The following is a 26,477-nucleotide window of genomic DNA, read 5'->3' as shown; positions in this document are numbered from 1 at the left end:
CAGCAATCTCAGAAAAGGTGGGCTGAAAGAAAAGACCTTAAAAGACAAGGAAAACACCAGTAACTTGCATGGAAAACAGACTAAAAAGGGTGTGTGGGGAGGGCTGTGCTGCGCCTGAGCAGCGGGCAAGGCTAGATGGCAGCAACAGCCCGCGTTAGGACCTCGCTTCACCTGCTCCATCCTTAATCCTAAAAATAGAAGTCCGTGTTTGCTGCCACCTGAAAGCAGCAGCCCAAAGCTTTCAGGTTTGGGACCTTCCCAAGGCTATGGATACTGCCCACACACTTCATTGTTGGGGAGAGAGGAAATTTCTTTGTTACAAGCAAATAGATTGACCTGCATTGCACAGGGACAACGTAACCTCTTACATCTTTGGCTTTTGAGTTGAGGGGGGCTAGGAAGGGAGGAGCAGACCGCACCAGCTTATCCTGCCCAGGATGCATCCGTGCAGATGGGTTGCCAGCAGTCCAGGCGTCCTTCTGCCTGTTGCCACCAAGCCCAGGGGTTTGTGGGACACAGCAGAGACTCCCTGGAGTATCTGCAGCTGCTGAGAGATGAGGGTAGGCTGCTGGAGCGAGGGCTCCCTAAAAACCTCTCAATGAGGTGTGCTTAGCTCCCTGTGCTCCTGCCTGTGTCCCCTTCCCAGGGCCAGGCAAGTGCCAGAAGTCTTGCAATGTTTATTGCATATGGGAAGAGGAGGTCACCCCATACCCAGCAATGGACTGATTAGTCTGGGTGTAAGCTGGGGCTTGGATGCACCCCAAGATGTGTGCTGAGTTTCTCTCTCTCCTGTCCCCTCCTGGAGAAGAAAATTACCCTGCACGGGCTGATGATGGCAGTGGGGCAGAGCACATCTCTGCTGGCCTGGGTTCCCAGTGCTGTTCCCTGTAATGCCCAGGGACACTGTGCAATGACCCTCTGCCACCCTGCCAGCCCCGCTGTGTTTCCCAAGAGCTGGAGTGTGTGTGTGTACAGGCAGAAAGCAGAAAAGGAAAGATGAATTGGAAAGGGACAAAAAGCTGCCCTAGTCAGTCTATTCATTACTCTGAGTATTAAATGCTGAACTCCTGGTGCCTAAGGAGGTTTTTTTGTCCTGAGCAATACCATGCAATAAAGTACAATTTATCTCTGGGAGAGACGGATGCAGCTGAGCCAGTACCAGACCTAAGACAAGAGAGCATTGACGTCACTCTCAGGAGTCTGTGGCAGATGTTCAGCGCTGTCTCCAGCCTCGGGCCAAAGGTAAAAGCCTGGTGCACAAATTACTGAGGCAGAGTCGCTGGCCTGTGCTAGCTGCAGGATCACAATGGGCTGATCAGAATGTTCCCTGCCAGCGCTAGCCAGCTGTGGAGCTATTTGCCACCAGTCTGCATGAGGACAGTGTGATCACATTGTGTGTGAGTCAGCCAGGTACAAGCTGCCAGGTAAAGTGCCTGGAAGTTCCAACTGTCAAATGAGGAGCTGAGGGCACAGAAACATGGGCATGTGGCTGCACAGGGAGGGACAGCTCTGCCCGAGAGGAAGAGAGAGGCTTTGGGGGCCAGTGTAACCCCACATGGTATGTGTGGTCCTCAGGGGCCCTTTTACCCAGCTCGGTAGCATCCTAGACCTGAAGGCTCCCCCAGAGCTTATTAGTGGTATAAGTTGAGCACTGAGCTGACATTTTCAGACCTCTATCCAAAGTGATCTCAATATCATGTCAATCTTGGCCCCAAAGTGTATGAATAGTTAGAACTGTATTTTTTCTGAGTCCCTTTCTTTTTTTTCCCCAGTTAATAATAGGTACCTTAACTAACATTTTTACTGCTTGGTCATCAGTATGGAGAAACACTTCTGCAATAATTTGCACCATCTCTGATCATCATAGACCATCTTGTACTATTAGCAAACTTCCTTATCTCACTGTATCCATCCATCCATCCCTCCTTCCCTCCCTTTTTCAGACCATTTAGGAATCTGCTATGTCTTCATTCCTGCAGAGACCATGAACAGATTGATCAGGCAAGACTTCCATTTGGAAAAGCCTATTTTGTCTCTTCCCTAATACATCACATTTATCCCAAGATCTCCAACATCTGTACTTTGCTACAGTTTCTCCCATTTTTCTCTAGTTCAGACATCAAGCTTACTGCTCTGGAGTTTTTCAGACTGTGCCCTGGAGTCACTAAAAAAATGCTACTAATAATCTGGTATCATGTCTCCCAGAGGCTGATTAAATGAGAGGTTATGTTTTCATCCTTCTGCTTTTCGGGCGCACTCAGTGGGTACCACCTGATCAGAGTAATTTGTGCTATTCCTTTTAGCAGGCTGTTGGAAAACCTTCCCTGGGGTGTTTCAGGCTCCATAGCCTGGTTCTCTATCACCCATACCTGTGGGGGACCACGGTTTCAACTTTAGCTTAAGCAAAGGAACTGTTGAAGCTTGGCTTCTCACTGCCGTGCTGGCGGCATAAATAGCAAAATGCCACCATCTGAGATGGAAAAAAATGCTTGCTATTCTAAGATATATGGATGAAGGTAAAAACCTGCCTGGGTCAAAGACATTCAGTTCAGCTCTTCTTACCTGTATGAAACATAAAGTCACGGCAGATGTCTTTGGGCACTGGTTTCATCCAGCTCCGGTTTACCCAGGTCCTCGCTGTGTGACTCCATCCTCTCTTCCAGAATGTGACTGGGGATGCCTGTGGTCACCAGTTCATTGACAATCACTATTTAGTCATCCAAGATGCCCATCCAGTGTCTCTAAAGTACTAAAAATCCTCTCGATCCCCTGGGAGACCTCGTGAGCTTTAGAGGGTGCTGGGCAATCCAGAAGAGCATACCCCCTGTGGCTGTTTGCTCCTGGCACAAGAAAAGGCGGGATGCAGGCAGGGACTACCACAAAGCCCCCAGGTGCCCCCCACTGCACTCAGAAAGTGTTTTTCTGTATCAGTGCCATGCACAGCACAGGGGTGTGCCATTTTTATGTCCCTTTTCTTCATACACTTGCAGCAGAGGAACCAATTGATCCAGAGTTGACAGCACGTTCTCAAAAACTCATTAGAAATTAAACCCATTTCTTAGAAGCACCTTGCTCTCATTTAAGGTGCTAATTTGTCCTTATTGCCTTAAGCTGTGGAAATGACTGGTGGTTGAAGGGTGATTACTGAGGAGGGAATCAAGCAGCAGTCTTGCTTTGGGAAAAGGACCGTAAGACAGAGCTGCACAGCTGATGGAGGAAGACTTTGGAGTGACTTCTGCTCCAGGACAGAGGTGGGAATTGCTCATCCCAGGGGAGAACAAGGCAAACCTAGAGGCAGAACATCTAGCTTTGCCCTTTGGAAAGTGCTTGTAAGTAATATAAAGTGATGCAGCAAGGAACCACACTGCCTTTACCCTGCAAATGCCTATGCCTGTACTCATGCTTCCACCCCTGGTGACAGCAGCACTCCAGCCTTGCTGCTAAGCAAGCGCATGCAGACTGAAAGAGCTGATCCTTTACAGAAAAGGTTTTCAGGAGATGTGGCAGGTCATGCCACTCAAAGTGACAATTGCTGACAACTGGGTATGTCCGAAATCGCCACATGGCCTACAGGAAACTGGGAGCAGGAGATGTTCTTACTGGCAAGACCTGTGGCTGTCACCAGTGCCTCCTGCTCACAAGCAGGTTCAGCTGCTGACATTTGTGGCACACCCAAACCAAGCAAGCATGGGCGGGTGGGGGAATTACTATCAATTGGTGCTGGCTCAAGCGTGAAAAGGAAGTTTGACAGCAGAAGCCAAGTAAGAGCACAGAAACTTGTAGCTGGGTGGAAGCAGCGTGCAAAGGAGGACACTAAACCTGAAAAAGGGATGGTGGAAATGCAAGGAACAGCATAAACCTTGCTGGCTGGTGGAGGAATGGTCTAATATCAACTTCGAGAATTAGCTACCAGAATATGGAAATTCATTCTAATTATCCTTCACAGTCCCCCTTGTCCCTTTCCCTGCATTCTGGATAGTGCCAAAACCCCCCAGGGTTTTTGCAGAGCAATGCAAAGCACAATTGCCCTGAGAGTAACTTTGCCAGATGATTGCTATGGTGGAGCAAAGCAATCAAGGGCTTTGGTCCCTTCTGTTGCTACCTCACTGCACTGTCCCATGCATGGTCACAAGGGGACTTTTTTGCCCTTTCAAGCATCCTGCCCAGCACGGGTGCTGTGAACTGCACAGAGAAGGTGAACATGGTGCACTGTAAAGTAATCCGAAACAGAAAGTGAGATTTTTTTCTTCAAGCAAGTTGCTTTCCTTTGCTTTGCTTTGAGAAGAAAGGGACAATTAAACTCCTGGCTTCTTTTTGGGTGTTGCCATAGCAACTGAGGTGGCCCTGGCTTCTGCAACCCGAAGAGCATCACCTGGGTACCATGGGATGGGCTCAGGAGGGGCCACACGGAGGTGCAGCCAGGTCCAGCATCTCCTTCATAGGCATCGTGGGAAAGTATTGCACTCAAGGGGTATAAAAAAAGCCAGAACTTTTCCCCCTGTTGTTGACTAGTTCCCAGCAGCAGCGCTGGCAGTTGTCAGAGGGCTGAGCAGACTTGGAGTTGGTGAGCTGTATCGATTGAGCAGTCCTGCAGGCTTCACCAATGTGACCCATGATGCCTCAGTCCCAGAAGGCTTTGGGATCCTGAGCCCCCAAAGGGCCTTAGGGAGGTTTGAGGAGCTTTGCTATACCATGCACTGTCCCACAGGGGGCAGTGGGCTGGTGCTGGCATGCCTGAGGGACAGCTGGTAACACTGGCAGTTCAGCGAGAAGTGGCTGTAAAATCTGCCAAGTAGCTCAGAAGAGTTCAACGGCTGTTTTTCAGCTGGATTAAACCACTCCTGCTTAACAGTGAAGTTCTTCCCTTACATACAGTTATCTTTAGCCCATAGGGCTCCCCAGTTGGGGCATGGGGGGGCTACCAAAGCCAGTTTCCCCAAAGACCACGTTTCCCCAGGGTGGCCATGGTGCACGGCAGTAGCAGCTGGCCGGGGCATCACTGTGTGTGATGCTGGCAAGGCGGAGGATGGCAAAGTGTTGGGGTTAACCCTGGCACCTGCAACCCCGTTCTAGAGCATCAGCACTGCACTCAGTGTCTGTGCAGCCTTGCTCCTCGGTGTCACCATATGCATGTGGTGCTGCTACCTGTGTCCTTCAGCAGGCATCAAACCTGCTTGTCGTGAGCCTTGCAAGTATTAATAATTCATAAGGAAACCAGCACAGGAATAGCCACGGCTGTGCAACACGAACATCTAAATTAGCTGAGTTTATTTTATTTTCTCCAAGGAAAGCATGTGCAGTGTTTGTGCTTTGTTCCTGGTTATTAATGGGATATTAAAGCACAGTCGTTGCACTCATCTTTTCCCTGAGGAACCAGCTGCCAGCATTGTGCCTGCTGCCCATGGCATCCGCTCAGCAATGGAATCAATGAGTTGCCCTGAAAAGGGTCCAAGAAAGTACTGAAAACAGAATAAAGAGGAAAACCATACAGGTTCAGCAGCAGCCTGGCTCTCCGCTGAGAGGTTCAGTCATCGCTGCAGCCTCAGGAGCAGGGGGTTTGCTCTCATCACCTGGGTCTGGCAGGAAGAGGAAGAGTTTCTTCTCCCATCACCTCTTTGCCATTAAACCTTTGCAGCAAGGAGCAGGGAGAGCAGTGGTACTACATGGCACCCCTGGGGTTGCTGAAGACAGGCAGCCTGCTGCTCCTGCCGGCTGCGGCAAGCAGGGGCTCCTGGTATCCCCTCGAGGATGATGCTCCCCATCTCCATGCTGTGATGCTCAGCACATGGCCCTTCCCCTGGCTGCTCTCAAAACACTTTTAAAAACACTAACAAAAACATCTTGCCCCTGGAGAAACAGCCCAAATGGAAGACAAATCCCAGCTTCAGGCACAGGATTCTCAGAACCAGTTCTGTGTTTCTCCGTAGGAGGGGATGGGCCAATATCTGGAAAGATACCTGTGTTCCGACATGGGAAAGACAATGGAAGTTTTCACTATGGGTGACCTTGACAGGATGGGATCCTTAGGCAGGACCTGTCCCTGCTCCTGCTCTCTTCTGTAGTGTAACCCCATCCCCATTGCTGTGGAAGAGCAGGCACAGCAGCACCTGTGGGGAGAAACAGGCTCCCTCGCTTATACCTCACTACCTGCTGAATGGCTTGGGTAACAGGAGCAGGAATGCAGAGGCAAACTTCATCCAGGATGTAATATTTGTGATAATATATCTGTGACCAACTTGGACCTAAGAGTGTGACCTGCCTTCTGCACCGAGTACCATGCTGGTGCATGTCAGATACAGCTAAGGTAAAGGGAACTGCCAAGATCTCACACAAAACAGTGCAGGTAAGGTAAAAAATGGTGGGGCAGGGACGCAGGAGCACAGCTGTGAGCTGGCAGCACCCAGACTTTTAGTGATGCGGTTCCCAGCGCCAGGTAGCAGGTAGAATATGCCCACCAATGATGTGCTCAGAGCTGTAGCCTTACAGGCAGGGAGGGTCTGGGGGAGCTGAGAATGACTGAGGGTGCCAGCACCAATCCTCCTGAGCCCTGACAGCACCAAACACCAAGGTGTGGGAATGTGTGCAGAGAGGTGCTCCTCACCTTCAGGGAAGAGACAATTACCTCTAGTGACAGTGCGAGCAGTATAAAGATGTTGTCTGGGATAAATTGTTGCTCCACCAGGAAAAGCCAGCCTGCTGTTAGTCTGTTAAATTAACCCACTCAACTGGTGGTTGTGGGCTTACCCCCATGGCTCTGAAGACAGGCAGCCACCGCGACAGCTCCTTGCCTCCTTCTGGCCAGCGGTTTCTGACTTGTGTGATATAGCCATCAGCCTGGAGTTAACCTGACCATGAGAGAGTGCTCAGAAGTATGTCTGGGTCCAAAACATCCCACTTGGGCAGCTGGTAAGGTCTGCTTGCAGGCACACTGCTCCCAACGATGCACGCACATCTCCAAAGCTTCTACACAGAGAGATGCTCTGCTCTCCATCTCCCCTCCTTTTCCTTCTTTTCAATGAAGCATCTCTCCTCCCAGAAGAGATAACAGCAATTACCAGGTTCATCAGCAATACACCTGCCATCATGCAGCCCAGGGATCTCAAAATGCCAGTGCGCTCATTGGACCATTGAAGTCGATGGCTGTTCCTAACCTTTAAATGTGAATAGAGGGTGCTCTGCATCATGGATCAGGGATTGTCCACGGAGACCATCCGCCCGGTGGCTGCAGAAATGCTCATGTTGTTCTTCATAGGAGTTTATTACTCAGAGACCAATGCTAAAAATACGTTGCAAAGGGCCTTACTTAAAAACAAGGGGCCAATGCAAACCTGGTGACAGGGAAACACAAGACTGAACACAAGCACCTCTGCCACCCAGGCTGGAGTTAAGCTGCAACCAGACAGGCACTAACTTAATTTGAAAGGCAATGACATAATTCTGAATTAGCTTAATAGGACCTGCAATTCATACAGAAAAAGCCTGACTTTATGTAGTAATTAGCCAGAGCTTTCAGAGTGCTAGATAGCTCCGTGGCGAGAAAATAATTACCTAGCTTATTGAAGTGAGGTAAAAATGGACCTGCTGATGGGCTTGGGTTTTTTTGTGCAAAACTCCACTTCGCTGCACTAGTTAGACTCCATTTTTGATTGAACACACAATTCACCAGAACACCAAAGTCACTTAAGAAGCTGAAGTTTTCTATTAATCACTTCACATAATTTTGCAAGTTATTAACCCCTCTACACACCAGTCCCTCCCCAAAAGACACCCGTGGAGCCTGATGAGCAATAAAGCTCTGCAAACTTGTCACCGATTTCTCCATCGGTTTTGAACTCTGCCTGGATCAACTCTCAAACGACACATCCCGGAGGATGAGCCTGGAAATTGCTCTCCCTCCTAGTCCTCATTACCAGCCAGGGAAGCAGATGTGTTCTCAGAGGAGCTCTTCAAAGCACAGCCAAGATGTTCAAAGTTACCCAGTGACTGTAGATGTACAACTTCAGCCTCTGAAGCAGGTCTGTTTTTCTCAGGAGAGCTGCTTGGCAGCAGCAGATGAAGCCCTTTCCAGTACTCAGCTGGCCTGTAATCAAAAGGCTCCCCGTATCAGAGGCCACCTTTGACAAGCTCAGCCTGGTTGGGCCTCAGAGCATCTCCCCTGTCTCCCCAGGATGCCGTACATGATGACTCTGACTAGGAATCTTTCTTGCTTGCTTTCCAAAAGGCAAGACTTGTGCACGTACCCTGTGCCAGCCCCTCTCTGAAATGGAGCCGATCCACCCTGCCCTGAAAAGAAGAAACTCCTTAAAAGCTGGGAAAGCAACGGGGGGCAACCCCAAAAAAATAAAACCTGTGACTTGAAAGTTTAAAGAGGCAAAGAGAAAGGCAGGAGAAATCAGGCCAGATGAAGCAGGATGTAATCCCAGTGTCTCCACCATGGAAACCTTGGCATGTTTCAGAGCAAAAATTACAATGTCAAAGAAAGGGGAATTTTTTTGACCACTAAAATTCAGATTCTTTCATTTTGTTTCTGCAAATACAAGGTCAAAATGAGCTTTTGTAAGGAGCTATTTTTTTTCTTTTCAAATAAGAAAAGTTTAGGCTTTGTTAAACAGCTACTTGAAACTTGCCACTTAGTACAGACAGAAGTGGCAATCAGAAGAGATGTCAGGAAAAGGCGGAAAAGGTGAAACAGTCCCACTTGCAAGAGCAGATGAACAATGACGGAACTGCTGCATTCATAAATGCTATAGCAAACGTGTTCACATCCTTGGTACCTAAGAAAAAGATCTTGTGCAACACTTGACTAAAAATATGCCTGACTCACTGCAAGATCACACAAACAAGATTCGAATGCTGTGGTCCCTCTCAGAAGGCACCATCCCACAAGAAGATCAGAGACATTCTTCCATGTTCTCCCAAGTGCAGAGAGATGATAAAGCCCAGGGTGGACGATTCACATCTAAACAACTGCTACCCAGCCCGTGCAAGAAGAGCAATTAGAGTAAGAACATCTGCAGCATCTGTAACACCACCATCTTCCGGCAGCCAGCCACTGGGTGAGAGCACAAATAAGCTGAAGACAGACTATAAGCAACCATGGAATTTTCATATCTTTTTTCCAACAGTTTGCTTTTTTGCTGGCTCACCCAGGGAAAGCAGGCAGGCTTCTGATTAACCTCCCTTTCAGGGTTGCACTCACCAGCAGGGTGTCGCGGTTGAAAGGATTGTTGGTTTAATAGCTCAAATTTGAATTTCTAGGAGATAAAGGTGAACATGCTTTTCTGCTTGACAGCACTGACATGCGCCTGTATTGTAGACCAAGTCTGACCCAACAACACATTTCCATTTGGATATTGCAACCAACTCTTTTTTTAATATTAAAGTATTAACACCCAACCACTATTAGGTTATTTTATACAGCAAAAATCCCTTAATTTTTTAATATCAAAGTTTTAACACCTAACCACTACTAGGAAGTCCTGCACAGCAAAAATCCCTTAATTACATGCTTAACATTAACTTCAGGCCAAATCATTTGTTGATATACTTTAATTTGCAGAGAGGACAGGCTTAAAGCAGCTACCGGCCAACCTGACAAATGTGGGGAAAACTGCTTTTCATGCTACCAATGTCAAATGTTATTCCAACAGAACATACCCAGTACCTGACAGGATCAAGATACTTTTAGTTTATAAATTCATGGTCACAACAGCCTGGCTAATTGGGGCTGGCAGCTTTCCCCCATCATATCCAGCAGAAACTGAGCTGTCGCCTTCTTGCAGTCTTCAGCAAGGAACTGCCATCACCCAGGACCCAGCTGGGATGGAGCAGGGTCCCACAGGCACTAACACCACTGCAACAGTGGGCTCCCAGAAAACCCTACGTACTTACAAGGTGACATGTGTCAGACAAAACAGGGACATGTCGGGCAAGGAGCTGGCCTTGTCCTTCCCCCATATGTGTGATGCTAGGAACTTCCTGCATGTGTTAGACCAAGACAGGGAGTGACAAGAAAAGTAGTCTTTTATTTCAATTAATATTTCTTGGCATTAGGCAGATATTAAATAACACTGGAATGCACAAGACTATTAACATATTGACAGCAAAAGGGAGGAGGTGTAGCCAAGTCGAGAACAGCAGTGCGAGTCACGTCACCTCAGGGCACTCAAAAGCCATTTAATGCAGCGACCACCAGAAAGTAGGACTCCACTGAGAAATACAAAATGAGGATGAACTCCTTTCAGGTCTTTTGTTAATACAATAACATTGGAACGACTGACAGTAAAAATGAACAAATATTTGCATTCAGGAATTAAACAGAGTGAAATATCCACGAACTGCTAGTCATGCATTTCTTTCGGAACAGCAATTTGCTAATGCATAAATATCACCAAAAAAAAAAAACAATCTCCAAGATTTGAATAAATCACAGACAACTAGAAGAAACAAAGCTCAAATTCTATTTTATGCCTTAAATAGATGACCTAAATATTTAAAATTTTACTTCACCATATATATATAATTTATATATATATTAAAAGAAAGTAAAGACCATTAGATAAGTGCAAGCAATTTTCCTCAAAAAGAAAACTGGAACCATGCCCAGGAAAGCTGGTTTTTTTTTTTCTTTTTTCCTTTTTTTTTTTTAACTTTCTACTTCATTCAGTCCTTTTTTTTTTTTTTAACATAGTAATTTCTCAAGCAAAATAAATTATCTACCATCTGCTATGTCGGGTTAAAGTCCTACCTAGCATCTTCTCAGGAACTACTAGAACACTTCTTACAGCCTAAGTGAAGTGGTATCTCACCAGCGGTTTGAACTCTTTTGCAGCTGCATGTAAACATACCTTTCGATTAATGTTTAAAATGTGAGGAGTGAATCGTAACGTTACAGGGAAGCAGGAACGGAGCTGCCGAAGGAGAGCTGCACTGGTGTTAGTGAGGGGAGCGAGGGCTGGTTCGCTCGGACACGCACACACACGCACACACACACATCTGGCAATGGGGTTTTATCCGCAAAGTGTGGAGGGGTGGTTGAGAAGGCATCCGTTTGCGAGCAAAGCTTGAAGGACACAAGCCGAGATTCTCTGTGCACACTGTCCCCTTTCGTTAGAATTGACTTGCGCTACTGGGGTCGCACTGTAACAACCGCACGATGGAGGGATCGCTCTTGGCACCTTTGATGAACTCTTCCAGCGACAGTTTACCTGGAAGGGAGGAAAAACCAGAATGGAAATCATTCTTGGAAAGTCAGTTGTTGCTGCCACCACCGCTGTAGCTTAAAAAAAACCCCTCCTCACTGAAGCAACATATGTATGTTTAATCTATCGCAAAGGCATCGAGGGGAATTCAGTGCAATGCACAGCAGCCAAATCCAACTCAAGCCCTTAAGCCCAGACGAATTTTTCTTCTGCAAAATAATCTAGTATAATAATTGTTATTTTTTTATTTAAAAAGACAGTGCCAAATACAAAACCAACTGTTCTAATATCACTTGGCAGCTTTTTGCCCAGAACCAGACTACACAAATTGCATGACACATGAGCACAAAGTATGGCACCTGAACACATGCACTCTTTGAAAATGATGCTTATATTTGTATGAAAATTTAAACCTAAATATCCCAAATGTCTCCACTTTTCCCCCTTGTTTGTTGTGCCATGTAGGGCTGAGCAGTGACGGCTTCTCCTACACCTCCAAAGTCAGGCTGGACAGGGCTTTGAGCAACATCATCTAGTTGAAGATGTCCCTGCTCATTGCAGGGGGTTGGACTAGATGACCTCTAAAAAGTCCCTTCCGACCAAAACCATTCTATGATTCTATGAGCCACTTGCTGTGCCCTGCTGGGTGTACCAGGAACAGGACTGGTTTCACAGGGCAGCAAGAAAAGCCACCCTTGGTGGAGCCACCTATTGCCATGTACCGTTCCTGAGCCATTTTTGGTTTACACATCTTCAGTTTAGGGCAGAGGCACTGACACGGACGGACCCTGTAACAGTCTGTGGGTCTGGAAAGGTGATCTCTGGAGAAGAGACCATGAGGAGCAACCACCAGTCTGGCAGCCCCTGGCTCCAACAGTCCCATGGCACAGTACGGCAAGGAGGGAAGATCCCATCTGGTCTCCCAGACCTCATCCTTGGGCGATCCAGCCTTCTGGCAGGTTCTTCCTGAGTTCAAGACCAGTCTCCTGCACAAATGCTATCGGAAGCCTGGGAGCAGTCTCTGCCTTGCCTGCTATCACCACCACTCTCCTGCTCCAGCACTCGGAGCCATAGCAGAAATGAACCATAGCAACATTAATGAGAAATGAAAGTTTTCCCTATGAACCAGAGGAGACAAACATTTGCTGCGTCCCTGACACCATGTTCTACGATCTCCCATCTACCTTGTGCTCTCAGCACAACCTACCCCATCCCTCACACAATACTCCAGAGCCATCCTTACCCAAACCAAACTGCTCCACTCGAGACCAGCAGGACCCATGGACAAACATCTGGCATTTGGCAGCAGTCTGCTGCCACTTTTGGCCACGTGTCCCCGAAGGGAGGGAAGCACAAAGCTCATTGTGCAGGTTTTCACCAGCCCCCACATGCTCCCAGCCTGCATGGGGATGGGGAGAGGACCGAGCTCAGTGGCCAGCACTCAAATCAGGTCAAACAGGGAGGAATGAGCAAACCTTCCTCCTGCAGAAATCACAGAAGCTTAAAAACCAACGGCACACTTCTGTCCTAATTTCCTACTTTTAACCTCGTGTTCCCAAACCAAGTGTTTTTTTAAGTTTTCATCAGCCCACAAGGGCACTCATAACTATCAGGACATTTATCAGGACTACCAGGTGAGGTTGGACAGGGCTTTGAGCAACCTGGTCTAGTGAAAGATGTCTCTGCTTGTGGCAGGGGGGTTGGAACTAGATGATCTTGAAGGTCTCTTCCAACCCAAACCAGTCTGTGAGTCTATGACTCTGTGATTTATTAGTTTCCCCCTCTCCTTGCAATACTTAAAAGCAAAGCACAAATCAAAATCTACTTGCAATGTCCGACAGTCAAATGGGGAAGGAGAAACATTTCCATCCACCAAGAGCACACGTGCTTCCCCGCGTGCAGACTTTATGGCCTGGCACTGCATGGCCTGCAGGGCTGGTATTTCCCTGGGGATAGGATGACTTTATTTGAGCAAGAAAGTGCAAGAGATGTATATATAGCAGGTTTTGTGACCGTTACGTTGCACATCTGCATGAGCTGCTTCATTCTGCAGAACAAAAATACTTCAACCATGTTATTTTAGGGCCCTCCACATGTGAATCAGGGGATGAAGTGCCAGTTTTGACGAAATCGAAAGTAAAAATACTCGAGGACTTCAGCAGTGCCAGGAATTTGCCCCAGGTATGACGCCAAAACGCAGCAGATGCAGCAGATGCCAAAATGCAGCCTTAAAATTCTCTTAAAGACCTTTCTATAGATAAGGTTGTACTTTTCGAGGTCTCCATATCTCAGCGCTAAACCCACATTTTTGCTCCCACTGAGCACACCAGTAGGATACAGCTCCTTATTTTGAAGTGGGATTGATTTTTGAAGCAGCTGCCACCTCGGCTGCTGCTGGGGTAATTCCCAGGGAAAGCTCCACCTCAACTGGGACAAGAGGAAACACGTTGGCAGGCTGATGGGCAGAGGAAATTGCTCAGTTTTGCCTGTGTTTTCGAGCCTAAGGAAACGAGCTAGCTCAGGTGGAGGGGTTGCGACAGGTACGCTGTCAGATAATTTATCAAGTGCCTCCATAATTGGTTTGGGATCTGTTACATCCCCCTGACGCGCATGCTGCAACACAGTAAACACTGCAGGTTCACATGTGACCACGTGTATATGTATGTGTGTGCAGAAACATGCACAGAAAATAAGTATGATGGACCAAGGGGAATTTTTACTTTCAGGCACTCAACCACATCCTTGACTCACATTACTGATGACAAGCCCAGGAGTGCAACCTATCAAGGGCAACTGGAGTAAAACTTTGTGCATAGTTCATCCTATGCCCAGAGAAAATAACCCAAAGATGTTGGAATCAGGGGAGTTTCAGAGGAGCCTTTGCAGAAGGGGATTGGGATTCACCCATAAGATATCAGGGAAGGAATGCTCCCCTCTCCCCTCCCAGCCCCCCAGCAGGCAAAGTCTCTCACCCGCTGCCCACTTACACACCCTATTTGTTATGGACCGGAGATGCTCACCAAGGCCACGCAGAGACCAGAGGCACTGGTGGGAACATCTCTGCTCTCTACACCCATCCCCAAATAGCATCACCTGGTTCTACCAATGCCAGGCTAGAAACTTCTATTTCAAGAGCCTAGGAAGGGGTGCCAGTGGAGATGAGATCCTACCATCGTTGTTTGTGTCCATCTGTCTGAAGATCTTGTCTGTTCGCTTCTCAGGAGTGGATTCATCTTCTGGCATTTTCATTACTGATGAAACCATTTTGTAGATTGCCTGAGTATAAAAAAAAGGGGAAAAAAAAAGATATAGGAAAAACATGACCCAAATGATAAAGCATCAGGACTGAGAAAATTACTTCAAGCCTGTAGAAGTAAAACCAGGCAGCTGACCCCGGCAAGCAGCTGCAGGACTTCATAAACCAAAACAAATAGGAATTTCTGACTGCAGCTTGTTTTATTTTTCTTTCCTGTATTCATTTGCACTTCAAAAGAAGGTCCCACACTGATGGGTCAGTTTAACTGAATGTCAGGGTCTAGATTAATACATGAGCAGGACCGAGCTAAAATACAGGAGGTAATGGTGTGTAATTCTCTTTTCTGCAATTGGGCAAAGCCACTGCCTCTTTGGCTGGCTCTCAGCATATGCTCAGTTACGCGTGTGCGTGTGGGGTGTTGTATGGATTACGGATGAACATGAATATATAGGAATAGGGGTGGTTTTCTTTGTGGAAGGGTAAGGAAACACATTTTCAGACTTACAAGAACATGAATAAAGAGGAGACGTCTTTAGGATGTCTAAAGTCCAAGTTCTCCTCCCAAATTATCCCTGCTCAACCGTGAGAACCAACTGCCAGGGCGCTGGCTAGATGCACTACATGCTTCCCAGTGCCCCCCACAGTACACTGGAGACACATCTCAGCTGCAGAGCAGATGGCAACCAGCTCTCTGCTGAGGTCAAGCCCTGGCCGCCACATGGGGCAGGGGTGCATGGGCTCTGCTCTGCCTGCCCCCCAGTACAGCCCATGGGTTATGCGTCCTCAGCCTCCTGGAGACAAAGACATGCTACAGCCTGTCATTCAGAGCTCACGTTGACTCAGACTTGAAGTTTCAAAGTATTAATTTTGAGATTAATCTGGTCAGTAAAACTTGCATTTAGGGTTTTTTGATTCCATCAATGCCTCACTAAGAAACCACCAGGGAGAGCTGCAAGACTTTGGCTGTGGGCCAGTTGCACAAGTGTCCTGTTCATGGCTCAGGCCCTTTCCTCACCTGCATCTCACCCTTTCCTCACCTGTTCTCATCATGGGAACCCACCATGAACCCCAGTGTCTATTTAGGAACCATGGGCTCAGGAGCCTCCCTAGGGCAGGATCAACCCAGCTCAGCACACCCTTCATCTCCAGCTCCAGCTGTCTCAGGGTGAAGAGGTTACAGCAACACAAGTAAAATACAAAGCAGAAACCACGCCCCACCTGCACTATTTCTAGCATTTCCCCACGGCTGATGTACCCGTTGCCATCCAGGTCGTACATACTAAACGCCCACTTCAGCTTCTGTTCCAGTTTGCCCCGAGAGGTGACACTCAGGGCGATGATGAATTCCCTAAAGTCAATCGTCCCGTCACCATTGGTGTCGAAGGTGCGGAAGACGTGCTCTGCAAACTTCGATGCGTCGCCGTAGGGGAAAAAATTCGCATATATCTTTTTGAACTCTTCTACAGTCAAATGGCCCGTGGGGCAATCTTTTAGGAAGCCCTTGTACCACTCCTGCAGCTCGTGGTCTGTGAACTCGGTGTTCTCGCGCAGGTCCTGGAGCACCTCAGGGCGCAGCTTGCTGTTCTGCTTTCCCATCCTCTTCTGGATCTGGGTTCACTAGCTGAAAAGCAAAAGAGCATCTGCCTGAGCTCCAGCTCCACCCAGTGGAGAAAGGCTGGAGGTAGGCAGAGCCCTGCGGGAAACAGACCCTGCTTGGGGCAAGGGGGAAAGAGGAGAAAAAGGATGCTATAAATCACTAGGAAAATATCTCATTTCATTTGGCCTCTTCTCCTCTCCTCTAGGCTCTCTCAGTTACTAGTATGCTGTGGAAGGACAAGGGAAGGTAGTTTGGGAGGGACTATTCGGGAAATATTAATCATTATTTGGGAAATAATAATGGTCATTATTTTATTTCTCTGCTACAATTCTACTCCTCTATCACTCAGCTTGCGATGCCCAGGTCTGGATTCCAACTCTTGATCCACCCCAACAGGCTGATCTGCTGTGATGACAGCGGCGGCAATGAAAAGTAAAATCCATCTATTCAAAAGTGAAAGTAAGTGGGGGTGAACAAGAAGCAGGAAGGGCAGACGGCTCCCTGACAAATGTGTTTGCATTGTCCAGATGCTCTTTGAAACCCTTTGGCTTCTGGAGCATCTCCTCCCTGCATTCCTCATCCCCCAGCAGGCCCACAGCAGTTGGTGCTGCTTGTGGCATCCTGGCGGTCATAGGAGGGTGCAGCAAGGGTAAGCTCAGCACAGCCCATGCTCAACAGCATCACCCCAAAAGACTTCTCCCTCTTTTTCTCAACTGTGGAAGCTGCATGAGCAGATGAGTCGCCACGACAGCAGCACTGGCACAAAGGACTTCATCCTTTCCAGCAGATCGTAACCCTCTGCCCTCTCAGACAAGCAGAGAAAAGAGCTTTTTAAAGCAAAATGTTCAGCAAAGCAACTCCTTTCAGGCTTATTGTGGTTTATACTTTTATATAAGCTTATTCAGTAAGTTCAATATTTGCCAGCGTGAGCAAAAGGGCATTTTAACCTCAGGTTTTACCAGGATGTCAGGAGGGGGCTGGGTTTGTCCCCTCCCTTGACAATGCCTGTGATGTGTGAGTGACCACACAGGTGAGACTGCCCAGCAACAGGAAAACTCCTTCAGCAAAAGGAAAGATGGTCAATCTGCACTTAGGAAACAATAGGAAAAAAAAACAACAAAACCATAATGTAGTTTTGGCTTTTATCCTTTGCAGCCTTCCATGGCTTCCCAGCAATACCAAACTGAGCTGCCAAGCAAGGCGTTGAGCTGCATCTCCTTCCCCAGACTCAAGAAGCTTATTCACAAGCTTTGCACAAAGTCACATCCAAACCCCTGTGACTGGTCCAGCATAAATGACATTTCTCTGCACGGCCCCATATGCCCCTGTTAGGCTTGCTTGCAGCCAGTGCAGAAGGCAGGTTAGTAACAGGCAAGCACTGCGCAGCTACTCGGAAACTGCAAGAGCTGAGCAGAGACCAGCAAAAATATAACAGGGGATAAGCACTTCCCAGAGATTAAAAATCTCAGGCATGCATAAGAACCTAAGAGAAAAAAAAAAAGTTAAAGGTCAGCAAAAAATAAGTTGCTCTACAGCAGAGAGGTTTTCAACAGCTGAATTTAAGCTTGGTTTATTTGTATTCCACTTAGTCTCTGCATCGTCTCAGCAATGTAAAAAATCCACATCCTGCTCTGTGGCTTAATGCTCGTAGACAAAAACCAGCCAGCTGCTCATTAGTTCAATGCATTGGGCTTAACAGAAAACCGTGTTATCATTAGCACCTGTGTTTTCTAGAAAAGCTGCCAGTATGTCAGCTCCGAAGCTTTATTTTTGTCCATTACACTGCAGTTTTCTCCAGGCCCCTGACATACCTTTGCATGCTCCCAACACACAGAGATGCTACAGCTCCTGGTCCCAGCCAGCATCATCCCCAGCCTACCCTCCAGTTAAACCACTAACTCCCAGCTGCTCCCGCTGCCTCTTGAATGTCCCCTGCTCCAGATATTCATCCTTGCAGTGCTGAGGGCAGAAAACACAATATTCTACACTGCTGCAGTCAATTTGCAGAAAACAGTAGCTTGGTGCAAATAATGAATCGCCCTTGGACCTTTTTTTAAGAGCAGATATTGTAACACTGTGTTTCTATCCTTGAGCAACAAGGTGCCTTCAGTGAACTCCTTCAGTTCACGATGCTCGGGTGCTTTGTAAGAACTACTGTCCAACTACTGCCGAAAGCCGTCCCTGCCTTGCCAGCCACTGTCTCAGGCTTCCCTAGGAGAGGGGCAGGAGGAGGAACGGCAGAGCCCGCTTAAAGCAGGAGCCAGACTAAAGCAGAAATAACCTCAGTTTTAATCATGCATAGGGTTAAGGGACTGTAAAACTTCCAACTGGTTTGAAAAGGTTTAATGCCAGTTCTCCCTGTTCCTATAATACCTTTATTATTCCTGTTCCCTTTAAAATAGAGGGCCCTAGATAACAGAGAGGTAAGATGTTATTTTCATTTATTAGATTTCACTACTTCTACTAGCAATAAGACATATCCTGTTATTTGGATGGATGCTCATTTAATATCAGCTTCAAAAGCTTTATTTTCAAGTAGTCTTTGCATTCAACAAATTACAGTTTATTTCAATCCTTTCTCCTCTTTTACGCTGTTTTCTATCAGAAAAGTACTGTGCAATGCTCTGAATGCAATCCTTTTTTGCATATGAGCTTTCTGAAAGGCTTCATAATGTGTTCAGCCCAAATGTAACCCTGCAGTTGCTGCAATTTGTCACAAATAATTAAATAACCAACATTAACATTAATTTATTAAAGCCCATCTAAAAAACCCAGCTTCGATGTGAATTGTGTTGGTGGTAGCTCCTCCAAAATGAAATGCCTAAATATCTCATTAATCATGACAGCAATCCCTGCTGCTGGCATCCAACTGACATTTCATTCGATTGCTATAAAATGCTTTCATCAAATCACTTTCCAGAGGCTCAGTGGCTGATTTAGCCACAAGACCACTTGGAGGATGGCTGATAATGGAAATCACAGGGAGCGGGTTTGGTGCTCAGGTCAGTCCTGTGATTAGGACTGTGGGGTGTTTTTTTAACGAGCCTGTTCCGGCCACATCACTCGCTGCAGTGGGTGTAGAAGGCAAGGGAGGAGGGACATCCTTGCACCCAGCGTGGCCCCAGGCCTGCCTGTCCCTCAATTCCCATCATGCCAGGGTGACATCCAGGGAAGCAATGCCACACACATAGCAGTGAGGTCCATCCCTGCTTAGTGTGATGTGCAAAAACCCTCGGAGCGCCCAGCACCATCATGGCAGCAACAAAAATAACCACAGGAATGCCCTTGAGGTGATCAGACAAGGAAAGGTTGGAAGTATAACTGCAAACCAGCAAACGTCACAAGTGTACCACTGCTCATGAAAATGATACTCAGTCATGATGGGGAACAGGGAGAAATGCAGATGCATTTTTGTTCCTGTTTCACACCAAAATTTTTGTTAAAATCACACAGTGGTGCTGCCTGCCCACAATAAGCTCAGTTGCCAGCCAGGCTAGAAACCGAGATGCCAGAGAACTCCTACCTGAATATATCCTCTGTCCTTCTAGGATCACCAAAACTAAGTAATAATCTCATAGCAAAAGCCTAGAAATGAGAAAAAAGGTCTTTTACTGAAGACGCACACCCGTGTCCTGGTTTCAGATGGGATTGAGCTAATTTTCTTCCTAGTGGCTGGTACAGTGCTGAGGTTTTTGGCTTCAGTCTGAGAACAATGCTGATAACACACTGTCGGTTCAGTTGTTGCTCAGTAGTGCTTACCCTGATCAAGGATTTTTCAGTCTCTCATGCTCTGCCAGTGAGGGAGCCAGAGGAGAGCAGAGACAGGACACCTGACCCAAACTAGCCAAAGGGGTATTCCATGCCACAGCACGTCATGCCCTGTATATAAACTGGGGGGAGCTACACGGAAGGGACAGATCGCTGCTCGGGTTGGGCTGGGCATCAGTCAGCGGGTGGTGAGCAATTGTGTTGTGCATCGCTTGTCTGTCTTGGGGTTTATTTCTCTCTCTTTTTGTTGTCTCCCTTTCTATTCCTCCCCCCCCCCCCCCAAAATTCTTAAACTGTTCTTATCTCAATACACAGCTTTTACCTTCTCTTTCTAATACTCCTCCTCGTCCCACTGGGGCAGGGGATGAGCGAGCGAGCGAGCGAGCGAGCGGCTTTGTGGTTCTTAGTTGCCGGGTGGGGTTATACCATGACAACCAGCTATGCAGCACTACGGTGAGCAACTGTAGCTAACTCTGAAACAGCTAAAGTAGCAGTTCTGTGTTTTTACCGATAGATGGACTGGTTGTCAGCATCCACACACTGAAGTACTTGAAATACTTCTAACAAAGCTCAGTGCATCCTACTTCTATGCGAACTCTCTTGTCAACCACCAGTTACCGTGAGTAGCAGCATTCTCCGAGCACGTAACCCAGACAGCTAGAGACCAACCCGCCTTTTTCACTGCAAACCATCTGAAGGCAAAAGCCCCTTGAACTGAACTCCTGATGGGATCCTCTTAGTGAATCAGTTACGGCTGCAAAAGGAGGAATGACTCTGCAGAGATGCACTTCCTTGTGCAACCCCCCTCGGATACTGATTTAGTGTTAATAAAAAGAGGAAAATTGATGAAATGCTTGTCTGCAGGACAGAGGTGCTTTCCAGCAGAGAAAGACAGTGCACAGAGAAACAGAATAAATACTCTTTATATTATCTGAGCTATCTGCTTTGCAGGGGGAAATCCAGCATCATTTCTCTTGCAGTGCTCATTTATAAAACAGAACAAGCATGTCTGAGATCTGTTGTGGTCCTGAAGCTGTAGCACAGTGCTTCTGGGACTGCAGGAGCCCAAAGCAAAGGAACAGCAAAAGCCAGGCAGCAAATACTGCTCTAAGTTGGTCTGAAATGCAAGAACCATTCCCAGAGGGGTGAAAGGTTTTTTTATTAAAACACCTAAACTGTCAGAGCTGTCACTGATGCCTTCTGCTTTGGGGTGCAGAAGAAGAGGCAAAAGGATTTAGCCCACAGGGACTCTGTAAGCATCACGTTAAGAAAGGCTTTGCTTGGAAACACTATTTCACTGTGATTACAGCCAAACAGTGGCACAGGTTGCCCAAAGAAACTGTGAAGCCTTCATCCTTGGAGATACTGAAAACACAACTGGACATGGTCCTGGGCAGCCTGACCCTGCTTGAGCGGTGCGGTGGACTGGACAATTTCACGAGGTCCCTGCCAACATCAACCATTCTGTGAAATAGCCTCAATATCCTTTTTCCCATGACCAGGTGAAGATGACAGCCATGAAGAGGGCAGCCATGAAGAGGGCAATTCAGCAACCATGACGCCTTGTTCTGAGGCTGTATTTTTAAGTTTGATCCTGGTATTTAAAATGAAAAGAACCCACAAAACCCACAAAAAACCCCAGAGGTGGCCCAAAGAAAAGCCTTAATCACTAAAGATCTGTGCTGCTACACTTCAGGAACACGCCCTTACAGAAAAATGGTTTGGGGCCCTTTAGCACCAGTGCTCACCAATGCACAGATGTGTTTAAGAAGACTCCAGCTCCCGTGGGCCAAGCTGTCAGACGGAGATGAGTTTTTGAGCACCTCAGCTAGCAACGAATGCCTGGTGGTAATAAAAGATCACGTAGCAAATAAGCTGCAAAATGGGATTATAATGACGTCTTCTGGACCATGGTCAATGGGTCTGATCTGAACTGTGAGGGGAAACATGCAATTACACAGGCCTGGGACAGATCATGAACTCTGGAGTAAAGAGCAGATTTTGTCACATGTTTTAATGCCAGTATCCTAAGCAACGAGCGCTGCAGTAGAGAAGGCACAGGATATACAAATATGTTGCTATAGATATTGGGTCCTGCCTGGTAAAAGTCATGTGAACTTCTTTCCTGCCCTGTGGCAAAAGCAACACTGACACTCACACACCAGCTACTGCAGCACGTGCTTCGTCTTCCCAAGCTGTAGACTTGGGGTCAAAAGTAACACCTTTTTGATAAAGTTCAAAGCACAGCAAGGAAAATCTTTACCTCTTGAAAAGTTAATAATAGAAGCAGCCAGACAAAGGAGAAACCTCAATCAATAATGCTGCAAAAAATTCAAACCCTGCAGAAACGCTGCGGAGTTTGAGATGAGAAAGAACTGAAGCTCCTTCCTCTGCTGCCTTCGGGGAAACAGAAAGAGAAACGAAACCTGAGAAGCGAAGAACAGACCACACTAAATAAATAAATGGGCTTTTTACATTTTTCACTTTCAATGACTAATCATTCTTTTATTTAAATAAGTACCACTGCTTACTTGCAACTTATTTTCAAGCTAAACCCCTTTCAGAAGCTTATTAAAAAAGGTGGGCGAAGGGGAAGGATCACCCTCATTTTCAATTCCAGAACACTCTGTAACGATTCAGGTATGTACACTGAATATTCCTCTGAAAGGCGCAGTGAATTGGTAACAGACCTCAAGCCACCTCACTTTGTAAGTTTATCCATAAACACGTACTCAGGAACTGTGTGGTCTTGAAAACCTGATTGCACATTTGGGATGAAAACCCGTTATAGATAACCACCTATCCCTAGCTCACCAAAGAAAGATATAATTACAAAGGCTCCAATCCTGCAAATAGCTATGTGAGAGGAATATTTCCAGGCTGGCCCATTAATTTCAGGGAGTCAGCTGCAAGGGCTGAAACCTAAGAAATTCACTTATAGGTCTCTGGACTGCTCCTCTCTATTGAAGTCATTTTACTTGGGATTATATTCCTGATTTATGCAGAAAAATCAATTAGTCTCTGACATCTAGAATTAGTGCATTAACCTGAGAACAATTTCACATTCGAATTATTGGTATGGGGTGCAAAGGCATTTGTAGATGTCAGCGGCAGCATCTTCCCAGCCATTGCAGTCACTGCAATGAGCCAGGGCATGTGACCCCCATCACCAGGAGGTGAGGGCACAGTTATAAATTCCCTGCAAAGAAACAACAGAATCACAAAACACCCCCAAACATTCACAATTCATTGCTAATGAGGAAAAAATGAGACCTGTGTTGGGACAAGAAAAGTGGTAGTTCCTCCGGGAGCTCTCCATAATGTTCTCCAGCTCAGGGTGGAGAGCTCATTACTGTAAAGGGCAAATATTCCCAATGCAATAAGAAGAGCACAGAAATATTTTGAGTAAATTAGGAAATTGGGTTAATTTGGGTGGGAGCAGACTGGGTAGCAATGCAGCTTGTGATTGCAGACAGGAAAAGAAAATCATGAGTGGATTTTCCTCGTCTCCTCCCTTTGCCTTTTCCTTTTTTTTTTAATGAAGCCAAGGGAGAAGCAGCCAGCCCTACTTTGCCTTCAGACGCTCTGCAAAGTTGGCAAGGCTTAAGAAAAAATAAATTACAGTTTGTTTACACAATATTACAGAGCAAGGAAAACATGTCAGCACAATGTCTTAGCGCACAAGGTCTTTTTCTGGGAAGGTTGGGTTGCATGAGGAAAAACCCATGTCATGCTCTCTGAATATACTATTGTGATACGTAATTCTAAATAAAGCTCTGTGAGCGCAGGCCTGCAGGATAGGGGAAGGTGCTTGATGTGAACTGGGAAATCAGAGAGAACATTGGTCCCTTTTAGAAAAAGAGAAGAAAAGTATCAAAATCAGCACAGGACATCATTATATTGTTTACATAATTAAACCCATAGAATTAGCATGGTTGGGCTGTTTTGTCATTGAATTTTCATAGGATGCATTTATTTAAGCGATGAAGGTAAATCACAGAATAATTCTCTCCAGAATAACCACAGCTCTGGGAGAAAGGAAGCTGGATTAAATTTCAGAAGAATTAGCCAAAACACAGCAGTATTAAGAGCCAGCCAATGGCACCTGAGCAAGCCCTGTACCATCAGAGCCATTCATGTGGAGAAGGTGGACAGTCTGGGGGCAATGACACTTGCTAAAGAGACAGTGATGGATGACAATTAGCCCTCAGAGGCTGGCCTGCAAGACCATCCTTGCTGCTAATGACGCCTAAATGAAATAAAAGCCCAAACAAGCCCAAGACTAGAAGAGATCTGACATCCTTCCCCAGTTGCAGGTACTCTGCTGAGATACAGCGGTTGGAGGAATCAATGGGATTTCAGGATAGCTAATTTGAAACAGGGAAAAGAAGAGAGTTGGGTTTATTTTCAAAGAGTGGAATTAATTCTTATTTTATTGTTTTTAAGAAGCATTAGTTAGCATGCTTAGTATGCTTAGTAAAAAGATGCTCAGAGATGTGGTTTTGGAGATATGCCAACTAGCTGCCTTTAATAAAAATTCAACCAACTTTTATTTCGATGCCTAATTTAAAATACTGAAACATGGCGGGGGGGTGGAATCAACCCAAAGAGAATGATTGTCACTAACATTTTCACCCACCAAATATACAGTTACTGCTAACAATTTCTACTACTACCCAATTTTTTGGTCCAAAAATGTCGAATCTAATAAGTGCATCAGTTTATTTTATTAATTTAGCTTTTTAATCCAGCTGGGTTTTTGGGGTTTTTTTTCTTTTTAACGGATCATCACTTCAAAATAGCACGAAAGCCACTGGTTAACCTCTTTGTAAAAATACACTCCACTAAACCAAAATTCTTCTCAAAACACTGTTCTCTTCAGTGGCAACCACCAATGATAGTAATCTAATTGTTTCACAGTTATATTCCTATTTGCTGAATGAAAAAACCCACTGAAGTTAAAAATCTAAAAGCTAACCTAGAGCTTAACTTTTTGGTTTTTTTTTTTTTGTTTCCTTGCAGAGGTGTAAAAACCCTGTGAAAGGAAAACTCTGTAAAGTAACTACACAAGAACAGCATCTCACCCATAAAGAAGAAACCTTGTTCTGCTGGATGCAGCAATTCAGGCATTCGAAGACCAAATCTGCTGGTAGGAATCAGCGCAAGCTCTACACTAGCTGAGGATATTACTCTAATATCAGTGCAGGTGACTGTATCAGCCTCAGAGGGATCTTATTTATTTATTTATTTTTAAAATCAAAGAGCCAAAAGTGCAGAGACTACTATCACATGCAGGAAAGCCAAGAACCTCAAGAGTACCACATGAGGTTCATGCTCAAGTTAGTATTCAGGGCAGCCACAAGCTTTTGTGCCTTGAGAACTCAACATCTAACACCTTGTACTGAATTATAGCAAGTTCTATGCTGGGATGTGGGCACCCATCTGGGGCAATGTCCTGCTGGTCTTCCTGGATGGCAAGGTCTCACGCCAAGCAATGCCACAGGCAATGTGTGTGAGGGCACACGCGGGTGTTTGCCCAAGGCAGTGTCTCGGAGGTGTGAACTCCAGGCCCAATGGTTGCAGGGATGAGCAGGGCTCTGATGTTCCTATTAGGTAGATCCTGATCAAAAAGTGCCATTTTCTATACCCGCTGCAGAGATGAGAAGGACATCCTTGCTTGATCAGTGGTGATATCACAGACCATCTCTCTGGACATGCATAATGCTCAGTGGTACGAGTAATACCCCCTCTCATCTCTTACTTCAGTTCCCATCATTAAAAATGGGAGATCTCCAGAAAACAGGAGACATCACATTATTTTGTGACCAGTTCCTACAAAAGCAGTAGAAAAATGGGCAACATCCCCCTGCTGAGCTGTCAGAGACCACACCTGCTGGACTCCAGAAGGCTCCTTATAGATCCAGAAAAGGGCAACAAAGGTGATGAAGGGTCTGGAGAATAAGTCTGATGAGGAATGACTGAGGGAACTGGGATTGTTTAGTCCAGAGAAGAGAAGGCTCAGGGGGACCTTATCGCTCTCTACAACAACCTGAAAGGAGCTTGTAGTGAGGTGGGGGTTGGTCTCTTCTCCCAAGAAACAAGTGATAGGACAAGAGGAAATGGCCTCAAGCTGTGCCAGGCGAGGTTTAGACTGGATATTAGGAAAAATTTCTTCACTGAGAGGGTGCTCAGGCATTGGAACAGGCTCCCCAGGGCTGGGGTGGAATTACCATCCCTGGAAGTGTTCAAAAACCGTGTAGACGACGCCCTCAGTGACATGGTTTAGTGGTGGCATTGGCAGCCCTGGGGTAATGGTTGGACTTGATAATCTTAAAGGTCTTTTCCAACTGAGCTGATTCTATGATCCTATGACTCTCCAGCAGCTGAGCCGAAGGCAAGCAGAGGCTAATGCAGCGGCACGGCAGGACAACTCCAGTCCCAGCCCATGCGCTAAGTAGCTGCAATTTTCATTAATCCTGAACATTCAACAGGATGATTTGCTTTTAAGTGCCTTCACTATAAATTATGCAGAAAAGCAATATGACTGTCTGTCTCAGAGAAAGGCAGTGCTCCATATCAGAGGAGACAGCTGAAGACCCCTCGACCCAGATACACGATGACATTTTTAGGGGCACCAATAACAGCCATATGAAAA

General features: G+C 46.4%; 1 protein-coding gene across 8 annotated transcripts in view; it reads right to left on the bottom strand.

The window, feature by feature from the left end:
* Window positions 1–10,005: 10,005 nt before the first annotated feature.
* The window catches only part of HPCAL1 (hippocalcin like 1), a 120,395-nt gene continuing 103,923 nt past the window's right edge, over window positions 10,006–26,477 (bottom strand). For all 8 annotated transcript variants that reach the window (XM_030490154.1, XM_030490157.1, XM_030490151.1 and 5 more), the window contains 3 exons: window positions 15,676–16,078; window positions 14,372–14,477; window positions 10,006–11,207 (listed from right to left, as the gene is read on the bottom strand). In XM_030490154.1, the coding sequence (XP_030346014.1) occupies window positions 11,110–11,207; window positions 14,372–14,477; window positions 15,676–16,053 (582 nt within the window). In that variant the 5' untranslated portion in view covers window positions 16,054–16,078 and the 3' untranslated portion in view covers window positions 10,006–11,109. The remainder of the gene's footprint in view (window positions 11,208–14,371; window positions 14,478–15,675; window positions 16,079–26,477) is intronic.

Source organism: Strigops habroptila, chromosome 6, assembly GCF_004027225.2.
Source record: "Strigops habroptila isolate Jane chromosome 6, bStrHab1.2.pri, whole genome shotgun sequence".
In the NCBI taxonomy this organism is placed as follows: Eukaryota; Metazoa; Chordata; class Aves; order Psittaciformes; family Psittacidae; genus Strigops; species Strigops habroptila.
The sequence above is the reverse complement of the archived record's forward strand: the minus strand, read 5'-3'. Positions and strand labels throughout refer to the sequence as shown.